At 45.8% G+C, this 23,006-nt stretch overlaps 1 protein-coding gene across 16 annotated transcripts in view; it reads left to right on the top strand.

The window, feature by feature from the left end:
• LOC130367541 (uncharacterized) overlaps positions 1–23,006 on the top strand; it is a 459,996-nt gene that overhangs the window by 183,476 nt on the left and 253,514 nt on the right. For all 16 annotated transcript variants that reach the window (XM_056569992.1, XM_056569980.1, XM_056569981.1 and 13 more), the window contains 2 exons: positions 2,155–2,439; positions 4,194–4,478. In XM_056569992.1, the coding sequence (XP_056425967.1) occupies positions 2,155–2,439; positions 4,194–4,478 (570 nt within the window). The remainder of the gene's footprint in view (positions 1–2,154; positions 2,440–4,193; positions 4,479–23,006) is intronic.

Genomic DNA, 23,006 nt, shown 5'->3' with positions numbered 1-23,006 from the left:
TACCCAAGCCAGATGGTACGTTGTGGTTCTGTATCGATTTCCGCAAACTTAATGAGGTTTCCAAGTTTGATGCACATCCCATGCCCCGAGTTGATGAGCTTATTGAGAGGCTAGGACAAGATTGGTATTTTTCTCTTTTGGACCTCACAAAAGGGTACTGGTAGGTACTCTTGACGGAGGCTGTCAAAGAGAAAACAGCCTTTGTCACACCAGAAGGTTTATTCCATTACAAGGTGTTACCCTTTTTTTTTTTACATGGTGCTCCCGCTACGTTTCAAAGGCCAATGGATATTGTACTCCGGCTACATTGTAGGTATGCTTCAGCCTATCTGGACGATATCCTTATTCACAGTAGAGACTGGGAAAGTCACCTTCGAAAAGTACAGGCAGTGGTAGACTCCCTAAGGGAGGCTGGGTTAACTGCTAACCCCCAAAAATGTGCTATAGGGTTGGAATAGACCAAATACCTGGGGTCATTGGGTGTGGAGTTGTCAAACCCCAGGTAAACAAAATAGAGGCCATCCGGAATTGGCCCTGACCTGTCACTACCCGACAGGTGAAGTCGTTCCTAGGAATAGTGGGTTACTATATAAGGTTCATCCCCCATTTTGCTACAGTGGCTGCGCCCTTAACAGACCTCCTGAAGGGACGCAGGTCTGTAATGATACGTTGGAATGAACAGGCAGAGCAGGCATTTTCCACTTTGAAGTCAGCCCTATGTGGGTCCCTGGTTTTGGTGACACCGAATTGAAAAAGGAATTTGTGGTACAGACCAATGCCTCTGAGGTAGGTCTCGGTGCTGTACTCTCCCAGGAAGTCAACGGGAAAGAGCATCCCGTTGTTTTTCTCAGCCGCAAATTGAGCCCGGCTGAGATCAGGTATAGTATAGTGGAGAGAGCGCCTGGCCATTAAGTGGGCACTCAAATCTCTCGAGTGATGGATCATTCCCCCCTTTAAGTGGATGTGGCAAGCCAAGGACAAAAATGCCAGGGTCACCAGGTGGTTTTTGTCCTTACAGAATTTTAAGTTTAGGGTTGAACACAGGGTGGGTCGGTTGCAAGGCAACACTGATGCCCTATCACGAGTCCACTGTTGCACAAGTATTCACCCCCTCAGGGTTGAACAAAGGGGGGGGGGGGGTATGTGAGAAGGTGAAGGTCATTGTGGTTGATGGGGGTTATGTGTCACCAAGGCTCCTGGCCTTGGTGAGGTACGAGCCAATAATTATCCAGTGCCTGTGCTGCGATGCAGACTGACACTGTTGCTATAGTATGGCTGGAAGGCCAATCCGGGACGGCTCTTACTGGGAATGGGCAAGTGTTGGGTAGGGGCCATTCCCCACAATCCAGGCCGCCTTTTGTTGGCCTTAAAGGCAGCCTGCTTCACCAGCTGAGGGGGATTTTGCTAATTGCAGCTTACACTGCCAGAGAGAGCTGAGTGTTGAGTTCTTCCCTGAGAGGTTGGAAGCTGGTGAGCAGAGTGCCTGGAGGCTTGAAAAAGACTTGCATGATTCTGCATGGCATGGACTATTTGCAAAGTGTGAATAAAACACTGAACTTTGAGTTGAAAAGTCCTGTTTCCATGCCTCTATACTGCAACCGCACCTGTCTGCAACAGCGAGTCCTCACAGTAGATGAATAGTAAATATTTTAATCATAAGAAACGTATTTTACATACATTTTTTTTATAAATTGAAAAGAAAATTCAATTGTTTCAATTGAAACCTGTTAGTTTTTTCGTTCCAACAAATAATGTTTATTAATAGGGCAACCTATAATAAAATGACTCTGTAGAACCATGGTCAGTGTCCAGGCTGCTGATAATTCTTTAGGTGTCGGGGCACAATAAGATCTTTTCTATAGAGGATCACGGCGGGAATGGTCCCTGTCATAAAGGAATAGACTGAAATCTTTAAGAAGTTATCAGACGTATAGATATTGTACAGTATGTGTGTGATGATACTTGTTGAATACTGACAGCTGTATGGACAATCCTGGTGTGAACAGAGACTAAATTATCCCCTCCTCATATATGGACTGATGGTCCTTCTCCTCTGACATCACTTACATTATCTACAATAAATGACATCAGGTAAAACATTAGATTGTTCATCCTCATCCCTCTGTGTGATTCTTGTATTTCTTGTCTCTACAGCTGGAGATCACTTTATAGACAGACACAAACAGGATCTAATTGATTTAGTAAAAATTATACGTCCAGTTATATCTGATCTGTACAGAAATAATCTGCTGACAGAAGAAGAGCGGGATTATATAATGGAAATATCAGGACCTGAGGACAGGATGAGACGTCTGTATGATATTATCAGATACTGTGATGACTCTGACAAAGAGAAGATTTATGACACTTTGTATAAGTACAATCCCAGGGTCATGGAATATCTGAAAAAGCCGAAGGATCTATTAAAATTTGTAAAAAGTAAGTGTTACTGTGATCTGCATCTATTTCTCCACATATATCGCTCTCCTCCTCTGTGTAGATATTGTATATACTCAAGTATCACCCGACCCTAATATAAGCCGAGGCCCCTAATTTCACCTCAAAAACCTAGGAAAACGTATTGACTCAAGTATAAGCCTAGGGTGGGAAATACATCATCCCCCCCTGTCATCATCCCCCCCTGTCATCATTCCCCCTGTCGCCTGTCGTCATCATCCCCCCCCTCCCCTGTCATCATCCAGACCCCCCTGTCCATGTGACCCCCTGTCAATATCACCCCCTGTCAATATCCCCCCTGTCATCATCCAGACCCCCCTTTCGTTGTCTTCTCACCTCCCCAGTTGTTGCTCTAGTAGCTGCAGGGACCATTCAGGGAGGTTGAGCCTGTCCATCTTCACTGCAGGAACTGTCTGCATTCCGGTGGGGAGGGTGAGCCAGTCCGGGCCGTCCATCTTCACCGGGAGGCCCGCCTCTCCGCTTCGGGCCATCCTGAACTGATGCTGCATTGACACTGCTGCGCTGGAACGTCCCTGCGCGGCAGCGTCAATGCAGCGTCACTAGTCCGGGGACAGCCTGAACCGGAGATGAGGGCCTCCCGGTGAAGATGGACTGCCCGGACTGGCTCACCCTCCCCACCGGAATGTGGACGGTCCCGGCAGTGAAGATGGACGGCCCGGCTCACCCTCCCTGAATGGTCCCTGCAGCTACTAGAGCAACAACTGGGGAGGTGAGAAGACAACGAAAGGGGGGTCTGGATGATGACAGGGGGGATATTGACGGGGGTTATATTGACAGGGGGTCATATGGACCGACTCACCCAATGCTCACCGTCCCTGCAGTGAAGATGGACGACCCCCCCCCCACCACCTCCAGTATGCCGAAAGCAATGCTTTTTTTTTTTTTTGGTTCACTCGAGAATAAGCCGAGGGGGGCGTTTTCAACACGAAAAATCATGCTGAAAAACTCGGCTTATACTCGAGTATATACGGTACATGGTAAATATTTTAATCAGAAGAAATTTATTTTACATTAAATTTTTTATAAATTGAAGAGTTTTTTTTTAAGTATTTAAATTAAAACCTGTTCGTTTTTTCGTTCAAACAAATAATGTTTATTAATAGGGCAACCTAAAATAAAATTACTCTGTGTAACCATAGTCAGTGTCCAGGCTGCTGCTAATTCTTTAGGTGTCAGGACACAATAAGATCTTCTCTATAGAGGATCGGGGTGGCAATGGTCCCTGTCATAGAATAATAGACTGAAATCTTTAATAAGTTATCAGACGTATAGATATTGTACAGTATGTGTGTGATGATACTTGTTGTTGAATACTGACAGCTGTATGGACAATCATGGTGTGAACAGGGACTATATTATCTCCTCATATATAGACTGATGGACAATCCTGGTGTGAACAGGGACTATATTATCCCCTCCTCATATATAGACTGATGGACAATCCTGGTGTGAACAGGGACTATATTATCCCCTCCTCATATATAGACTGATGGACAATCCTGGTGTGAACAGGGACTATATTATCCCCTCCTCATATATAGACTGATGGACAGTCCTGGTGTGAACAGAGACTATATTATCCCTCCTCATATATAGACTGATGGTCCTTCTCCTCTGACATCACTTACATTATCTACAATAAATGACATCAGGTAAAACATTAGATTGTTCATCCTCATCCCTCTGTGTGATTCTTGTATTTCTTGTCTCTACAGCTGGAGATCACTTTATAGACCGACACAAACAGGATCTGATTAATGGAATAAAAATTATACATCCAGTTATATATGATCTGTGTGGGAATAATCTGCTGACAAGAGAAGAGCTGGATTATATAATGGAAATATCAGAACCTGAGGACAGGATGAGACGTCTGTATGATATTATCAGATACTGTGATGACTCTGACAAAGAGAAGGTTTATGAGACTTTGTATAAATACAATCCCAGGGTCATTGAACATCAGAGAAAGTTGGAGGATCCATCAAAATTTGTAAAAAGTAAGTGTTACTGTTATCTGTATCTATGTCTCCACATAAATCTCTATTCAGAGATATATATAACTAATACTTAACCCATAAAAATTGTCAACTACATTCCAAAACTGTATGTATTTCATTTAACTAGAAAGGAAAAATAAAAATGAGGGAACTTGTCCTCTCAGATCAGGGCTTGTGAAGCTTCTTCTATTGGGACCTCACCAGGAGGAAGGTGATGATACTTGGACCTCAGAACTGCCAAAAGTCTATGGCACAATTAAAAGGATTTATAAGTTTCTCGGTCGGAACTACAGTGGTCCCTCAACATACGATGGTAATTCGTTCCAAACGAGCCATTGTTTGTCGAATCCATCGTATGTTGAGGGATTCGTGCAATGTAAAGTATAGGAAGCTGTACTCACTTGTCCCCGACGTTCGAGATGGTGTCCTCAGGCCTCCGCTGTCTTCTCCGGTCCTCTGCTGTCTTCTCCGGTCCTCTGCTTTCTTCCGCAAGGCCTTACTGGGCCTGCGTAGCGACGTCATTACGCCGCTGCGTACGCCATTCCTATTGGATGACGTGCGCAGCAGCGTATTGACGTCATCGGAGAGGGCCGAGAAGACACCGGCAGACCAGCGCTGGACCCGGAGGGCACCCCGGAGCATCGTGGAGGGGTAAGTAATACTTACCGCACCACATGGGGAACATTAAGCTGCTATCCGGCAGCAGCTTAAGCATTTGGCGCTGCCGGATAGCACTTAATGCGATGGCCCCGACATAAAAAAGCATCGTATGTCGATGCTGACATCGACATGCGATGGCCTCTGAGAGGCCATCGTATGTCGATTTCATCATATGTCGGGGCCTTCGTAGGTCGGGGGGTTACTGTATTGTGGGACACAGAACCGTGGGTATATGCTCTTGCCACTAGGAGGTGCTGACACTAGGCATACAAAGAAAAAATCGGCCCCTCCTGGCAGGATATACCCCGCCTACTGACCATGAGCTGATCAGTTTTAGTTTAGTTTCATAGGAGGCAGACACCGGTCTGGAGCTCTCCACACCTGGTCTTTTTTGTTTTATTATCCTTTTTTATTTTTCTTGTTTTCAGGTGGGGGTTCAGGAGCATGGCGCTACCTGTTCTCCCATAGGCTAAGGGGCACGGGGCATAGAATCCACCGATAACCCCTTCCCGCCAACGGCCAGCGCCTGGGGTTTCTTTTTGGGTCCAGGTCCCCCTATCTTCCCTACTCGTCCTGTCTGTCTCAGCATAACGTGATGTAGGTGACTAAAAGACTGGCTGAAGACGTCTTTAGGGGAGTATCGCGGGTATAGGGTAAGTATATCCCCCCACCCACTCCTCTCCACTTTCCCATCACTGCTATCCCTGTGGAGCCCCTTATCTCTGGGGTCTCCTTTGGGGAAGGGGACTTCTCTCCTTTTTTATTTAGTCTCGGGAGTGGGTTTCAGTGCCGGAGCTCCGGGGATTGTGGGGCATTTCCTGCCCCTCCCCTTCTCCCTCCCCGACACTGCTTTCTAGTTGCGTACCTGGATGCCGGCCATAGCTCTGGCAGCTACGCTGCGATCACGCGGCCAGCGTTTTTACTTTCATTTAGGGATGCCGGCCGCAGCCTTGCTTGAGCGGCCGACATCTTGGCCGGCGTCTTTTACTTTCATTTTCGGCATGCTCGTGCTCGCGCACCCGACATCTTTTTCTTGCCGGCTCCTTTTATTTCTCTGGCACTTACAACCGGGGGTATGTCTTATCTTTATCATAGCGGCTTCTCTCCACGTGCTGCAGAGCTCCGCCCACTCCTGCGGCCGGCCAATAGTCTCCCGGCAGGCGCACCTGGGGGTCACTGATTCACCTATCAGCTCTTTGCCTGCGCTTGGGGGGTCAATTTCCACCAATGAGGGCCGTTCTGGTGCTCCGTGCACCATATGCGCAGCTGCTCCTGGTCTCCTCAGCTCTGCACTACAGCCTTCTTCTGCTTCAGCAGCGGGACACAGACCTGGTGAGATTGCTCCAATTTTGTTATTTTTGCTGACCATTTTGCTAACAGCTGTGTCTGACCACCCCAGAAAGCCCCCCCCCCCCACCACCACACAAGCGACCGTGGCCCTGGCCACCTACAATGCTTGTGTAAGTCCAAAATACTTGGTGGTTCCACTGAATCCACCTGCTCCTCCAAGCTAACTGTGCCATCTGTTTTGGTATCTCCTGATGTTCCCCCGGAATGCCCGTCCGTCCACCAGAGTGGGTATCTTTCCTTACCCAGTCGATTTCAGAATTGGCTAGGGTCTCCAAATCAGTGGCTTCTGGATTAGAGCGGTCTTCTCTGCGGGATTCTCCCAGGGAATCACTTTCTATATCCCCTGTCCCCCTTTTCCACTTCGCTCACAAGCGCTCTAAGATACTTACCTCTGGCTCTTCTCTAGAGCACACTCTGCATAGACTCCTCTTCCCCAGTTCACCGGCAGCGCCAAGGGAAGTAGCGGATGACGGGTCGGATTCCACCTCGGATCATGAGGACCACTCTGCAAGGTCTGAAATGGTGGACGGCTTAGTGTCAGCCATCAGGGACACTTTTCAGCTGGAGGACCCTAAGACTTCGGATCCTGATCCGGAAGTTTATTTTAGCTGCTCTCGGCGTACTCCCAAGGCTTTCAGTTCTCATGCAGAATTTGACGCTTTGTTGGACGTGGCTTGGAAACACCCGGGTAGACTATTTCAGGGTACCTCGAAGATTCAAGCTCAGTTTCCCTTTCCTCGGGACCTAGTTTCCAAGTGGCCTGTCCAAATCCACTACTCTGCCTCTTCCGGACGCAGCATCACTTAAGAATCCGGCGGACAAGAAGATGGATAACTTAGCTAAATCTGTCTTTGAAGCGGCAGGTTCGTCCTTGCTTCCCACCTTTGCTTCCGCTTGGGTGGTCAAGGCGGTTTCGGTTTGGGCTTTCCAGCTTCGCCAGGGCATCTTTTCGGGTGCTCCCAGGGAGGACTTGGCGGATGTTGCTCGCTAGCTCTCTCAGGCCGGGGACTTTCTCTGCTCAGCGGTCTTGGAGTCCGCTCGTTTCGTGGCTTTTGCTTCAGGTAACTTTGTTGTCATTTGCCGCTTCGTGTGGCTGAAGATGTGGAACGCTGATGCTGCTTTAAAAAGAATTTGCTTCCATCCCCAGGAATCGCTTCTTCCGATCTCGCCCTCCTCGTTCCCCTTCTTTGGCAGCAGCCTTTTGAGGACGCTTTGCGTACACTCCTATCTCAGGGGTGATAGTACCAGTTCCGCCAGGGGAGTGTTTTTCAGGGTTCTACTCGAACCTCTTCGTTGTTCCCAAGAAGGAGGGCTCCCCTTCGCCCAGTTTCATTTTTGCCCTTCCAGCTGGCCATACTGGCCAGGTGGGACAAGTCTCCGTTATCCCTGGATCGGTGGATCCTTTTGCCCCCGGCTGTTTGGCGGTCCCTTCTTTGGTAGCTCCATTCTCCCCTTCTCCTGGTGAGGTCTTTCGTCCCCCTTCAGTGGCAGATCGTCACGACCAATGTGAGTCTCCAGGGCTGGGGAGGTGTGTTTTGGGACCTGACTGTCTTGGGTCGCTGGTCCCCTCATGAAACCTGCCTTTCCATGAATCTTCTGGAGCCTCCTTCAGGAACGACCGGTCTGTGTTCAGTCGGACAACGCGACGGCTGTCGCATACATCAATCGCCAAGGAGGCACGCGAAGTCGCTCTGCGATGGAGGAGGTCTCCAGGATTCTGATCTGGGCCGAGGCTCGAGTTCCTGCTCTCTCTGTGGTCCACATTCCAGGTGTGGAAAATTGAGAAGCTGACTTTCTCAGCTGCTCTTCGGTGGATCCGGGGGAGTGGGCTCTCCATCCGAAGGCGTTTGCACAGATCTACGATCTGTGGATCTCTTCGCGTCTCGCCACAACAGGAGAGTTCCCCGCTTTGTTGCGAAGTTGCGAGACCCTCTGGCTCTGGCAGTGGACGCTCTGGTCATTCCGTGGTCGTCTTTCTGTCTTCCTTACCTCTTTCCGCCTCTCCCTCTCCTGCCCAGGTTTCTGCGGAAACTTAGGGCGGAGGGCGTTCCTGCCATTCTGGTGGCTCCAGATTGGCCCAGACGCTCGTGGTACGTCAACGTAGTTCAGCTGGTCGACAGCTTACTGCTGCGTTTTCCACCTCGCCCTTATCTGCTCTCTCAGGGTCCTCTATGCCACTGTTGCTGCATTTGATGACGTGGCAGTTGAATCCGCAGTTTTGAGAGCGCAGGGGTTTTCCTCCGTGGTGATTCGCACCATGCTTCAGGAACGAAAGCTCTCCTCCGCCAGGATTTATCACCGCACTTGGAAGGCTTATTTCAGGTGGTGCGAGGCGCAGTCCTTTTCCCCAGGCGCGTTTTCCTTTCCGCGCCTTCTTGCCTTTCTCCAATCCAGGTTGGATCAGCATTTGACCCTCAGCTCTCTTAAGGGTCAAGTGTCGGCTCTTTCTATTCTGTTCCAATTGGCTTCTAATTCTCATGTTCACTCATCTTTCTGCAGGGTGTGGCCCATAAGGCACCACTTTTCAGATCCCCCTCTCCTTGGGACCTCAATCTGGTACTTGGAGCCTTGAGGGAGGCTCTGTTCGAACCTCTCTTTGCATCCTTTTGTGGAAGGTCACCTTTCTCATTGCTATCACTTCCATCAGGAGGGTCTCTGAGCTGGCGTCTCTTTCCTGTCGCTCCCCTCTTTTGGTCCTTCATCAGGACAAGGTGTTTTTCGGCCACCTCCCTCTTTTTTGCCCAAAGTGGTTTCCTCCTTTCATGTGAATGAGGACATGTGAACGTCCCCTTCCAATGCTAAGGAGCGTTCCCTACACAGCCTGGACGTTGTTCGGAGTGGATCTATCTTTCGGTTACCTCCTCTTTTCGACACGGTGACTCCTTTTTTGTGATTCCTGAGAGTAGTTGCAAGGGTTTTCCAACTTCCAAGGCGACCATTTTGCGGTGGATCCGCTCTTCCATTTGTAAAGGAAATGTTCCACCTTTTCTGGTAACTGCGAATTCCACGTGTTCCGTTGGAACTTCTTGGTCTCTCCGCAATGGGGCTTCAATCCTGCAAGTCTGGAAGGTGGCCACCTGGTCGTCCTTGCACACTTTCACTAAATTATATCAAGTACACACTTTCGCGTCTGCTGACACCAGTTTAGGCCACACGGTGTTGCAGGCGGCAGTGGCTCAGTCCTCTGCCTGACTCTGTGTTGTGTACTTTTTTTTTTTCCCCACCTCGGGGAGTACTTTGGTACGTCCCACGGTTCTGTGTCCCCCAATTGTTACAACCAAGAAAAGTAGATTTTTTATGCTTACTGTAAATTCTCTTTCTCGGAGGATCCATTGGGGGGACACAGCGGCCACCCATAGTTTGTGCACAGGGTTTGTTTGTTTTTTTTGTCCGAGGGGGGTTCGCTTCCTTTTTGTGTCTGGTTCCCTCGGACTCCTGCTGATTTCTTCCTCTGTCGGATGCCTCCTATTGCTTTGGAACTAAACTGATTAGCTCAGGGTCAGAAGGCGGGGTATATCCTGCCAGGAGGGGCTGACTTTTACTTTGCCTGACCCCACCCAAGTCTGCCCTCCAATTACATTTTTTTTTTTTTTTTATGTTTTATTTTTGTTTGCCACCACGACATAGTAGACTCTTTTGAGCAAGAACCTACACTAACACTTAATTACACTACCATTGTTGTGGGCCAGTCGAAGCGCTTGCTGCACAAAATGGCACAGTTGCCCGTAGAGTCATCCTCACACCTTTGTCCGTCCGTTCCTGTTTCTCTATGCACCGTTCTTTTTGTTGGAATAAAGACTGCATTTTATACGCCAATGGTGAGTGCCCTGCAGTTCTTTTCTACATTGTTCATCTATGATTACCCTACTGTTAGCGCAGTGAGCACCACCTGAAAGTTGAGCTGTCTGAATTTGTCAAGCAATCACTCCTAGGGGCGGAGAAAGTCACCAGCAGTGCCGAGTTTACTCTTACATGCAGTTGCATATAAGTGGTAACATTACATCCGGTGACTCCTAGGTGACGTCTTCTCTGGTCGGAGTCTTTTACTTTCCTTTTTTTTCTTTATTCAGCATTATGACGATTTTTTCCAGCCACAACTCCTCTCCACAGAACTTGCCAGACAAACATTTTAGGCTCTGCACTTTTATAGAACCTATAGTGCCCAATATAGTAATAATGCCCCTTTGTGTCCCACACAGTAAAGTGGGTGGATAAGAGCAGGTAGGTTTAACAACCCCCTCTCCTCCCCACCAGACTGGCTAGATAGGTTCTAGGGTGACAGGAGGTAGAGCGGTCCCTTCATGTAGTTTCACTAATTTCCTCCTGTAGGTAGTAGTGCCCCACTGTATATATTAGCATATCCCCAACATATCCCCACACCTCTTGTTTGAATAGTTATTGTGTAATTTTATGTCTGATACTTGTCTTTGTACCCCATAATTGTAAGCGCTGCGGAATCTGTAGGCGCTATATAAATAAATAAATTAGCAGCCTTAAACCCCTTACCTCATAAAACTTGAGTCAAGCCAGTAAAAATCTATTTACAGTGAATAGTAGAGCAAAATGTTTAATGCCTTAAGAACACAGGGCGTATATATGTGCGAGTCATAGTGGGATGGTCCCAGTTGCTATCAGCAGCCGGGACATGTGGCCAATGCCGGATATCACCGATCGGGGTGATGTCCAGCATTAACTCTTTATGAAAATTGGAAGGGTATGAAAACTTGCTTCTCTAGATGAAGGCGCTTGCTCCTAGAGAGGTACTGAACAATTTTTAGTTTTTGTTGGACACTCGTTTCGATCCTGAACTAGGATCTTTCTCAGGCATACATAACTTACAAGCAATACTTTTAAAGAGACAGCAGTCGGCGAAACCTACTCCTGCTGAGGAGTATATAGGCGGTCAGGTTGCTCTGAAGGATGGGACCGGTGAGCAGGTGACGGTGGTACTCAATCTCAATAAGGGAAGTGCAGGTAAACAACGTGGCAAAGAAGTAAATGAGAGGCCACTCACCAGGTCCGTGCTCCCAAATTTATTTTGTCAGTGCATTAAAAACCAGCAAGACAAGGTCAGACGCCTGGATGGCGCTGCAGTTACAGCGGCTGTTTCACACGGAGTCGTGCTTCATTAGATTTCATGTTTGCACCTGTGTGAGGGGGAGGTGTAAGCCTTCCAACCCACGTGACACAGATGCGTCAGAGTATAAAAACATAAGGGTGAATATACAAAATTAGAAAACTTTAAAAACATAACGCCATCTAATATTCTTCTTTCATATGAACATACTTAAGTCGGAGCGATCGTTTAGACCGAGATTACCTAAAGCTCCAGTAATGATTATCCATCTCGCTTCTCTTTGTAGTAACATTTTCCATCTCTCTACACCTTCAGTAGGGAACACTCTTTCGATGCCGCACATTTTTAAACATGAGGGATTATTATCATGTATTTCTTGTAAGTGCAAGATAAACCGGGGTGATCCCTTCTTTGTTTTAAGTGAATAAATGTACTCTCTAAAGCGGGTGTTGAGAGACCTTATACTGCACCCAATGTAAAAACATTTACACGTGCACACTATATATAGCATACACAAGACTTTTAGTTTTGCAACAAACAGGTCTGTTTAATTTTACTTGAACGCCTCCAATGCAAATATTTTTTATCAGTGTTCATATGCATGCACTATGTGCAGGCACCACATTTATAGTTCCCTGCAGGGAGCGATTTATTTAACCAATTTGCATTTGGATTCTTTGCAGTGAACTTGCTGCGTACTATAGTGCTGCCAATACTTTTGGATTTTCTGAAGGAGATGACTGGTTTTTGACTGTTGATATTTTTCAAGTCGGCGTCATTTTGAATAATATGCCAATGTTTGTATATTATCTGCTTAATTTTGTCTGCCATGGGGCTAAATTTAAAAGTGAAAGCAAAACACTCAGTCTGAACTCCGGTGTTAGAATCTGTACATTTGCAACGAGGAGTGACTCTGCGGCGTAGCTTTTGTGTATGCTATATCTAAAATTTTTGAGGGATAACCATCTAAAAATCTGTGATAAAGTTATTTAGCTTGCATACAAAAATCGCGTTCGTCCTCGTTGATTCTCCGAAGGCGCAAGAACTGATTGTATTGGATGGAAGACTTCATATGTGCCGGGTGGTAACTATCAAAATGTAATAAAGAATTACCAGCTGTCTCTTTTCGGAAGTCTAGCACCTTACTACCCTCCTCTTCTTTTCTTATTTGAACATCCAGAAATTCTAAACTGATGTTACTGTACTCAAATCTGTGGTATCTGTAGATGTGCCTCAAGTATAGGTTACTATCATTAAAAATATATTTTCTTTCAAACCATGCCACGTAAAGATTGGTGAGGGTGCATGCTACTGGAGTGCCCATGGTATACCACTCCTCTTCAAACTGAAACGTGTTACTGGTACATACGAATTGCAATGCCTCGCTGACAAAATCGATAAAAGCAGTGCTCTTGCCTGTCTTGGCAAGGATCTCCCTCACAGAAGCAACCCCCAGATCTTGGAGGATGCTCGTGTAAAGGGACTCCATGTCGAGAGAGGCAAGAGCATACTGCTCAGGCCATTCTGTGTTTTCTAGCGCACAAAGAAATTCTCCTGTGTCCCTGACGAGAGAGGGAATTTCTCTGGACAGCGGATGAAGGAGCCAATCAAGGAATTTGGATAATGCTTCAGTTACCGATTCAACCCCAGACACGATCGGGCGTCCGGGTTTTTTTTTTGTCCTGGGGTTACTGGGAAGGAGTTTAAAGGGGTACTCCGCCCCAGGACATCTTATCCCCTATCCAAAGGATAGGGGATAAGATGTCAGATCGCGGGGGTCCCGCCGTTGGGGACCCCAGGGATCTCTGCTACAGTACCCCGCTTTCATTACTGCACAGAGCAAACTTGCTCTGTGCGTAATGACAGGCAATACAGGGGCCGAAGCATCTTGACGTCACGGCTCCGCCCCCTCAATACAAGTCTATGGGAGGGGGCGTGACGGCCATCACGCCCCCTCCTATAGACTTGCATTAAGGGGGCGGGCCGTGATGACACGACCGGCGGAGCCGTGACGTCACGATGCTCCGGCCCCTGTATCACCCGTCATTACGCACAGAGCGAGTTTGCTCTGTGCAGTAATGAAAGCGGGGTGCTGCAGCCGAGATCCCAGTGGTCGCCAGCTGCGGGGCCCCCGCGGTCTGACATCTTATCCCCTATCCTTTGGACAGGGGATAAAATGTCCCGAGGCGGAGTACCCCTTTAAGGGCAGTTTTTTCTGAGTATTCCTTTCTGTGTGCTTGCGTAACAGAGATCTGAGTTTAGATAATGATTTTTGCGTAGGGTTACTTGGGTGTTTACGATAGATATTAGTGGTGTTTAACTGTCGGGTGGCCTCTGTTATGTAATATTGTTTCCTCATCAACACCACATTACCCCCTTATCGGCTTTTTTTTTATATAACAATATTGCTATTATTTTTCAACGTTTTAAGGGCGGTCTGCTCCTCTATTCTGAGATTAGGGGGGTCGGTGGGGTAGATGAGAACCTGCATGTCCTCTAGGACTTTTTTCTCAAAGAGATCTATATTAGATCCTGGTTGGGTGGGTGAAATTCGCTTAAAACAAAGAAGGGTTCACCCCGGTTTATCTCGCACTTACAAGAAGTGAATGATAATAATCCCTCGTGTTTAAAAATGTGCGGCATCGAAAGAGTGTTCCCTACTGATGGTGTAGAGATGGAAAATGGTACTACAAAGAGAAGCGAGATGGATAATCATTACTGGAGCTTTAGGTAATCTAGGTCTAAACGATCTCTCCGACTTAAGTATGTTCATATAAAAGAAGAATATTAGATGGCCTTATGTTTTTAAAGTTTTCTAATTTTGTATATTCATCCTTATGTTTTTATACTCTGACGCACCTGTGTCACGTGGGTTGGAAGGCTTACACCTCCCCCTCACACAGGTGCAAACATGCAATCTGATGAAGCACGACTCCGTGTGAAACAGCCGCTGTAATTGCAGCGCCATCCAGCCGTCTGACCTAGTCTTGCTGGTTTTTAATGCACTGACAATAAAGAAAGAAATTTGGGAGCACAGACCTGGTGAGTGGCCTCTCATTTACTTCTTCTTTGCCATGTTGTTTACCTACACTTACAGTACAGACCAAAAGTTTGGAAACACCTTCTCATTCAGAGTTTTCTTTATTTTCATGACTATGAAAATTGTAGATTCACACTGAAGGCATCAAAACTATGAATTAACACTTGGTATTATATATATAACAAAAAAGTGTGAAACAACTGAAAATATGTCATATTCTAGGTTCTTCAAAGTAGCCACTCTTGGCATTCTCTTGATGAGCTTCAAGAGGTAGTCACCTGAAATGGTTTTCACTTCACAGGTGTGCTGGTGTGGAGGAGGAGGTGTGATGATGTAGGGGGGCTTTGCTGGTGACACTGTTGGGGATTTATTTAAAATTGAAGGCATACTGAATCAGCATGGCTACCACAGCATCTTGCAGCGGCTGCTATTCCATCTGGGTTGCGTTTAGTTGGACCATCATTTATTTTTCAACAGGACAATGACCCCAAACACACCTCCAGGCTGTGTAAGGGCTATTTGACCAAGAAGGAGAGTGATGGGGTGCGGCGCCAGATGACCTGGCCTCCACAGTCACCGGACCTGAACCCAATCGAGATGGTTTGGGGTGAGCTGGACCGCAGAGTTAAAGCAAAAGGGCCAACAAGTGCTAAACATCTCTGGGAACTCCTTCAAGACTGTTGGAAGACCATTTCAGGTGACTACCTCTTGAAGCTCATCAAGAGAATGCCAAGAGTGTGCAAAGCAGTAATCAAAGCAAAAGGTGGCTACTTTGAAGAAACTAGAATATGACATATTTTCAGTTGTTTCACACTTTTTTGTTATATATATAATTCCACATGTGTTAATTCATAGTTTTGATGCCTTCAGTGTGAATCTACAATTTTCATAGTCATGTAAATAAAGAAAACTCTGAATGAGAAGGTGTTTCCAAACTTTTGGTCTGTACTGTACCTTATTGAGATTGAGCACCACCGTCACTGGCTCATCGGTCCCATCCTTCAGAGCAACCTGACCGCCTATATACACCTCAGCAGGAGTAGGTTGTGCCGACCGCTGTCTCTATAAAAGTATTCCTTGCATGAACTGTTTATAGAGTCTGAGCACACCGGAGTACTTCCGAAGGTGTTTTTGGCATCATGGAGTCGGATAACTCTAGGCTAAGTGCAATTGAGGATGAGAGTGCTTTAACCGCAGGCAGGTCAGACGCCAGTTCATTTTTTTTCTGTATGCAATCTGAAAGATGCCCTACAGATTATGAGTACGAAAAGTCTGGAGTTCAAAGTCACAGCTTTAGCCGAGAAGGAAACTCGGATGTTCTGGACCTTGAAATCCCTCAAGTCCTATGAGGAAAGCAACCGAGTTCCAAAAGGTCTACGCATTTTCAAAATGCCGTCCCAATACATGGAAGATGCAAGTTTTTAAACATGCTCAAACTAGTGTTAGAAAGAAATGAGGAGGAGTATGGAAGAATTGCCGGGGCTAAAACGGAATTACGTACACGCCTTTATAGACACTGACTACCACCTTTTCTTGAAGAAATTAGAAAAGAAGTTGACAGCATTACAATCTGTTATTAAAGATCAAAAGAGGGACAAGTTTGTCCTGGACAAACTGGACTATGAAACCAACAATGTGTTTACGTACCACACTTACAATAGACGCCCGCGTTTTAGAAAAGGGGAAAAAGAAAGCTACCGACTTCTGGACAACTGACACAGAATCTAGTGGATCGGAGGATTCGAATAGAGCATCTAAAAAATTTGCAGGCTCAAAAAAAACATGCAGAGCCAAACCACTTGGAAACCTCCCGGGGGAAATACAACCAATAACAACAAAAATACAAGAGGAGGACAAACTAGGAAGATCCGACGAGAACAACAAGCAAAAGCGCAAAAAAGTCTCCTGGAGGGAGTAGATCAAGACTTAACTATGTTCACACCTGAGAATCAACCCACTATCATTAACCTCACGGATTTTGTCTTAGATTCAGCAATGACATCAGTGCTGACAAAAGGGCTGAACTTTTGCATTACAGAAAAATTTGATAAGACTGATTTTCATGTTGATTTTTTTAAGGGGATTCGTAATCTTAATTTAAAAAAAATGTTTAGCAATAAAGTGTCTTCTGTAATGTATTTTAGAGGGCGAATGGCCAGCTACAATTAGTCCTCTTGGCTTCATAGCAGGCGAGAATGTGACACCTAAAGATATTGATTGTATTAATTTGTTGACAGATTTGCAACATGGAGCTTCGGTCCCTTTTACCAATTTTGAGCCTTTAAATTTCGAGGATTTCAGGGGGGCATAAAATCCACCTTTTGCCCACTCACCCCACCAGGATCTAATATAGATCTCTTTGAGAAATAAGTCCTAGAGGACATGCAGGCTCTCATCTACCCCACCGACCCCCCTAATCTCAGTATAGAGGAGCAGACCTCCCTTAAAACTTTGAAAAATAGCAATATTGTTATAAAAAAAGCAGATAATGGGGGTAATGTGGTGTTGGTGACGAAACAATATTACATAACCGAGACTACTCAATGGTTAAACAACACTAATACAGGAGAATTTCTTTGTGCGCTAGAAAACACAGAATGGCCCAAGCAGTATGCTCTTTCCTCTTTCGTCGTGGAGTCCCTTTTACACGAGCATCCCCCAAGATCTGGGGGTTGCTTGTGTGCGGGAGATCCTCGCCAAGACAGGCAAGAGCATGGCTTTTATCGATTTTGTCAGCGAGGCATTGCAATTCGTACTTACCAGTAACACGTTTCAGTTTGAAGAGGAGTGGTATGCCCAAGTGAATGGAGTAGCCATGGGCACTCCTGTAGCATGCACCCTCACCAATCTTTACGTGGCATGGTTTGAAAGAAAATATATTTTTAATGATAGTAACCCATACCTGATGCACATCTACAGATACCACAGATTTGTGGATGATGTGTATCTAGTATGGGTAGACATCGAAACAACTTTTACAGATTTTGTCAAACATCTGAACTCCTCAAATGACATGAATCTGAAATTCACATCAGTGTACAGTAACATCAGTTTAGAATTTCTGGATGTTCAAATACGAAAAGAAGGGGAGGGTAGTAAGGTGCTAGACTTCCGAAAAGAAACAGCTGGTAATTCTTTATTTCTTACATTTTGATAGTTACCACCCGGCACATATGAAGTCTTCCATCCCATACAGTCAGTTCTTGCATCTTCGGAGAATCAACGAGGACGAACACGATTTTTGTATGCAAGCTAAAGAACTTTATCACAGATTTTTAGATAGAGGTTATCCCTCAAAGATTTTAGATATGGCATACACAAAAGCTAAGTTGTAGAGTCGTTCCTCGTTGCTTCGCAGAAGACGCAAATGTACAGATTCTAACACCGGAGTTCAGACTAAACGTTTTGCTTTCACTTTTAAATTTAGCCCCATGGCAGACAAAATTAAGCAGATAATATACAAACATTGGCATATTATTCAAAATGACGCCGACTTGAAAAACATCAGCAGTCAAAAACCAGTCATCTCCTTCAGAAAATCCAAAAGTATTGGCAGCACTATAGTACGCAGCAAGTTCAATGCAACGAATCCAAATGCAAATTGGTTAAATAAATCGCTCCCTGCAGGGAACTATAAATGTGGTGCCTGCACATAGTGCATGTATATGAACACTGATAAAAATATTTGCATTGGAGGCGTTCAAGTGAAATTAAACAGACCTGTTTGTTGCAAAACTAAGTCTTGTGTATGCTATAGTGTGTACGTGTAAATGTTTCTACATTGGGTGCAGTATAAGGTCTCTCAACACCCGCTTTAGAGAGTACATTTATTCACTTAAAACAAAGAAGGGATCACCCCGGTTTATCTTGCACTTACAAGAAGTACATGATAATAATCCCTCATGTTTAAAAATGTGCGGCATCGAAAGAGTGTTCCCTACTGAAGGTGTAGAGAGATGGAAAATGTTACTACAAAGAGAAGCGAGATGGATAATCATTACTGGAGCTTTAGGTAATCTCGGTCTAAACGATCGCTCCGACTTAAGTATGTTCATATGAAAGAAGAATATTAGATGGCGTTATGTTTTTAAAGTTTTCTAATTTTGTATATTCACCCTTATGTTTTTATACTCTGACGCATCTGTGTCACGTGGGTTGGAAGGCTTACACCTCCCCCTCACACAGGTGCAAACATGAAATCTAATGAAGCACGACTCCGTGTGAAACAGCCGCTGTAACTGCAGCGCCATCCAGGCGTCTGACCTTGTCTTGCTGGTTTTTAATGAACTGACAATAACATTTTTTTGGGAGCACGGACCTGGTGAGTGGCCTCTCATTTACTTCTTCTTTGCCACGTTGTATACATAACAAAAACGCGTGCAAAAAGTTTGATGAATGAGTCTGAGAGTGCCGTGTGCAAAACCACATATAAACATATTGCACTCAAATCCAAGGTAGTTAAAATAAGAAGATAAGTATCACTATACAAAGTACATAAAAATAGTGTTAAAATGCTGTATCTCGGAAATTATGCAAAAGTTCGGCATCCAGAAATTACAGCTATTATAAGAATGGTCAGTAGGTGGCAGTAGAGATCCAGATTACATATTGCAAAGAAGCTTTACGAGGGGGCCAGTAGATGGCTACAATTACTAAAAAGGATGGATGGTAACAAACGGACGTAGTTGAAGAGTGATGCAATATGACACATGCTATCTACCCTCAGGCTGTGAACAGAATGAGAATCGGACAGGCAGAGAAACCATAGTAAGTAATAATTAGGTTCACAGTTAGAGAAATGCAGTTTCCTAAGCTTCTTTGTAATATGGATCTCTACTGCCACCTACTGACCATTCTTATAATAGCTGTCATTTCTGGATGCCGAACTTTTGCATAATTTCAGAGATATAGATACAGCATTTTCAACACTAATTAAATGTGCTTTGTATACTTATCTTCTTATTATTTTATTAGTTACCTTTGATTTGAGTGCAATGTGTTTACATGTGGTTCTGCACACGGCACTTTCCCATTCATCTGACTTTTTTTTTCACATGTTTTTACCTGTCACCCGTAAGTGTTTACTAAAATATTTTATAAATTTTATTGTGGTTTGTAAGTTATGTATGCCTGACGAAGATCCCAGTTCAGGATCGAAACGCGTTTCCAACATTATATAAAAATTGTTTAGTACCTCTCCTGGAGCAAGTGCCTTCATCTAGGGAAGCAAGCTTTCATACCATTCCGGTTTTCATCAGTATACCCGACTGACTGTGTCATCCCTGGCACTTCCCTGTGGCAGCTGCCCCATACCTTGACTTTCCCAATGCTCCTATAGGTGTTGTGCTCTGAGCGCAACACCTAAGTGTAAGGAGCCTAATTTATTTACTGCCTCATTATACCCTAGCGGTCCTCACGAGGTGCGCTAACTCCTGTTTTTTTGTTTCTTTCATTTTAGCATTAACTCTTTATATACTGCAATCAAAGTTGGTCAGTGTCTAAAATGCAAAAAATCAGATCCCGGCAGCTAAGCTGAGCTGATCAGAACACCTACAGTAAAGTCACAGGGTCCCGATCAGCAGAGATGACGGATGGAGAACTCTTACCTGCCTCTGTCTGTCTGATAAGCTCTCCATACCTATAGGAAGCCATGGCAGCCTGTAGTAATGCAGCTCAGATAACACTGATCTATGCTGTTCTTGGACAGCATTGATCAGTGTATGCAATCTAAAGATTTCATGTAATAGTCTCCAATGGGGACAAAAAAAAAAAAATCTTAAGTGAGAAAAAAAAATTGCACTGAATTGCACCCCCATTTTCCCATTTTATAAAATAAACATAAACATATATCTGATATGGCCGCATACATAAATGTCCGAACTATTTTAACCCCTTAAGGACCCATGACGTATGCATACATCATCACACCCTGGGTCTTAAGGACCCATGACGTATGCATACGTCATGGTCTTTTCCTGGTCTCCGCCGCTCACCTGGCGGAGATCGGAAGCGGATCCCTGCTGAAATCCTTCAGCAGGGATCCAGGGCAAACTCCGAGGGGGGCCATGCAGGCCCCCATATCGGCGATCGCCGGAAATCGCCCTTGCGATCTGCGGCGATACCGGGCTGATCGGGTCTCTGGGACCCGACCGCCCAGTAATTTTGCATGATCCCGGCTGTCACAGAACCAGGACCATGCTAAAGTATAGGAGCGAGGTGGCAAGCCTGCCACCTCCTCCGATCCCCTCCGATTCTTCGGTTAGTTAACCGACCAATCGCAGGGGGGGGGGGGTTACTTCCTCCCGCCCTGCCCCTTGACGGGAGGAAGACCGGAGGACGCGGCGGGGGACGGGGGAGTGCTGGGGCCCGGCCCCGATACATACCTTGTCCCTGAAGACCCGGATCCCGGCGATGAAGACGGCGGTGGTGGCGACAGGTGAGTTCCTCTTCAGCCGCGGTCGGGCCCTTTACAGCAATGCACGTCGCCGTAAAGCGACATGCATTGCTGTATTGGGACCCTGTAAACTACAACTCCCAGCATGCCCAGACAGCCCTTGGCATCTGGGCATGCTGGGAGTTGCAGTTTTGCAACATCTGGAGGTCCGCAGTTTTGGGACCACTGTGCCCTTCCAGATGTTGCAAAACTACACATCCTCAGCATGCCCTTACTGTCCAGGCATGCTGGGAGTTGTAGTTCTGTAACATCTGGCCCTTCAGATGTTGCAGAACTAAAACTCCCAGCATGCCTGGACAGTTTTGGCATACTGGGAGTTGTAGTTTTGCAACATCTGGAAGGGCACAGATTGGGAGCCACTGTATTAGTGGTCTGCAAACTGTAGTCCTCCAGATGTTGCAAACTACAACTCCAAGCATGCTGGGAGTTTTGCAAATCCCTAATTTAGGCCTCAAATGCGCATGGAGCCCTGTCATATTTCCCGGCAACAGTTTAGGGTCACATATGGGGTATTTCCGTACTCGGGAGAAATTGTGTTACAAATTTTGTAGGGCTTTTCCTCCTTTTACCCGAAATGAAAATGAAAAATTGGGGTCTACACCAGCATGTTAGTGTAAAAAAAATTTTATTTTTACACTAACATGCTGGTGTTGCCCCATATTTTTCATTTTCACAAGAGAAAAAAGGAAAACAAGACCCCCAAAATTTGTAACACAATTTCTCCTGAGTACGGAAATACCCCATTTGTGGGCGTAAAATGCTCTGCGGACGCACAAGGCTCAGGAGTGAGAGCCCACTACGTAAATTTGAGGCCTAAATTGGGGATTTTCAGAGGTGGCTGATTTTACAGCGGTTCTGACATAAACACAAAAAAAATCCCCACATGTGACCCCATTTTGGAAACTACATGCTACAAAAGGGGTACAGTGAGCCTTACAGGGCTCAGAAGAGAAGGAGCCCAAGTGGGCTTTTGGAGAGAGAATTTGGCTGGAATTGAAGGCAATGTTCATTTACAAAGCCCCCATGCTGCCAAAACAATGGACCCCCCCACATGTGACCCCATTTTGGAAACTACACCCCTCACAGAATGTAATAAGGGGTGCAGTGAGCATTTAAACCCCACAGGTGTCTGACAGATTTTTGGAACAGTGGTCCGTGAAAATGTGAAACCTTTTTATTTTCATTTGTACAGCCCACTGTTCCAACAATCTGTTAAACACCAGTGGGGTGTAAATACTCACTGCACCCCTTATTACATTCCGTGAGGGGTGTAGTTTCTAAAATGGGGTCACATGTGGGGGTGTCCACTGTTCTGGCACCATGGGGGCTTTGTAAACGCACATGGCTCCAAACTTCTATTCCAACCAAATTCTCTCTCCAAAAGCCCAATGGCGCTCCTTCTCTTCGGAGCATTGTAGTTCGCCCGTAGAGCAGTTTACAGCCATATATGGGGTATTTCCATACTCAGAAGAAATAGTGTTACAAATTCGGGGGGCTTTTTCTCCTATTACACCTTATAAAAATGAAAACTTTGGGGTAACACCAGCATTTTAGTGAAAAAAATAAATTTTTTGTTTTCACGTCCAAATTTTGTGAAAATTTGTCAAACACCTGTGGAGTGTTAAGGCTTATTGCCTTAACCCCTTAACGTCGCAGGATGTAAATGTACGTCCTGGTGAGGTGGTACTTAACGCACCAGGATGTACATTTACGTCCTAAGCATAACCGCGAGCATCAGAGTGATGCTCGGATCATGTGCGGCAGGTCCCGACTGCTGATTGCAGCCAGGGACCTGCCCGTAATGGCGGACATCCGCGATCCTGCAGATGTCCGTCATTAACCCCTCAGATGCTGTGATCAATACAGATCATGGCATCTGCAGCATCGCGGTCACTAAAATGGATGATCGGATCGCCCGCAGTGCAGACGGAGGTTTCCTCACCTTCC

The sequence above is a fragment of the Hyla sarda genome, chromosome 4 (genome assembly GCF_029499605.1).
Source record: "Hyla sarda isolate aHylSar1 chromosome 4, aHylSar1.hap1, whole genome shotgun sequence".
NCBI lineage: Eukaryota > Metazoa > Chordata > Amphibia > Anura > Hylidae > Hyla > Hyla sarda.
This window is presented reverse-complemented; position numbering and strand designations above follow the sequence as displayed.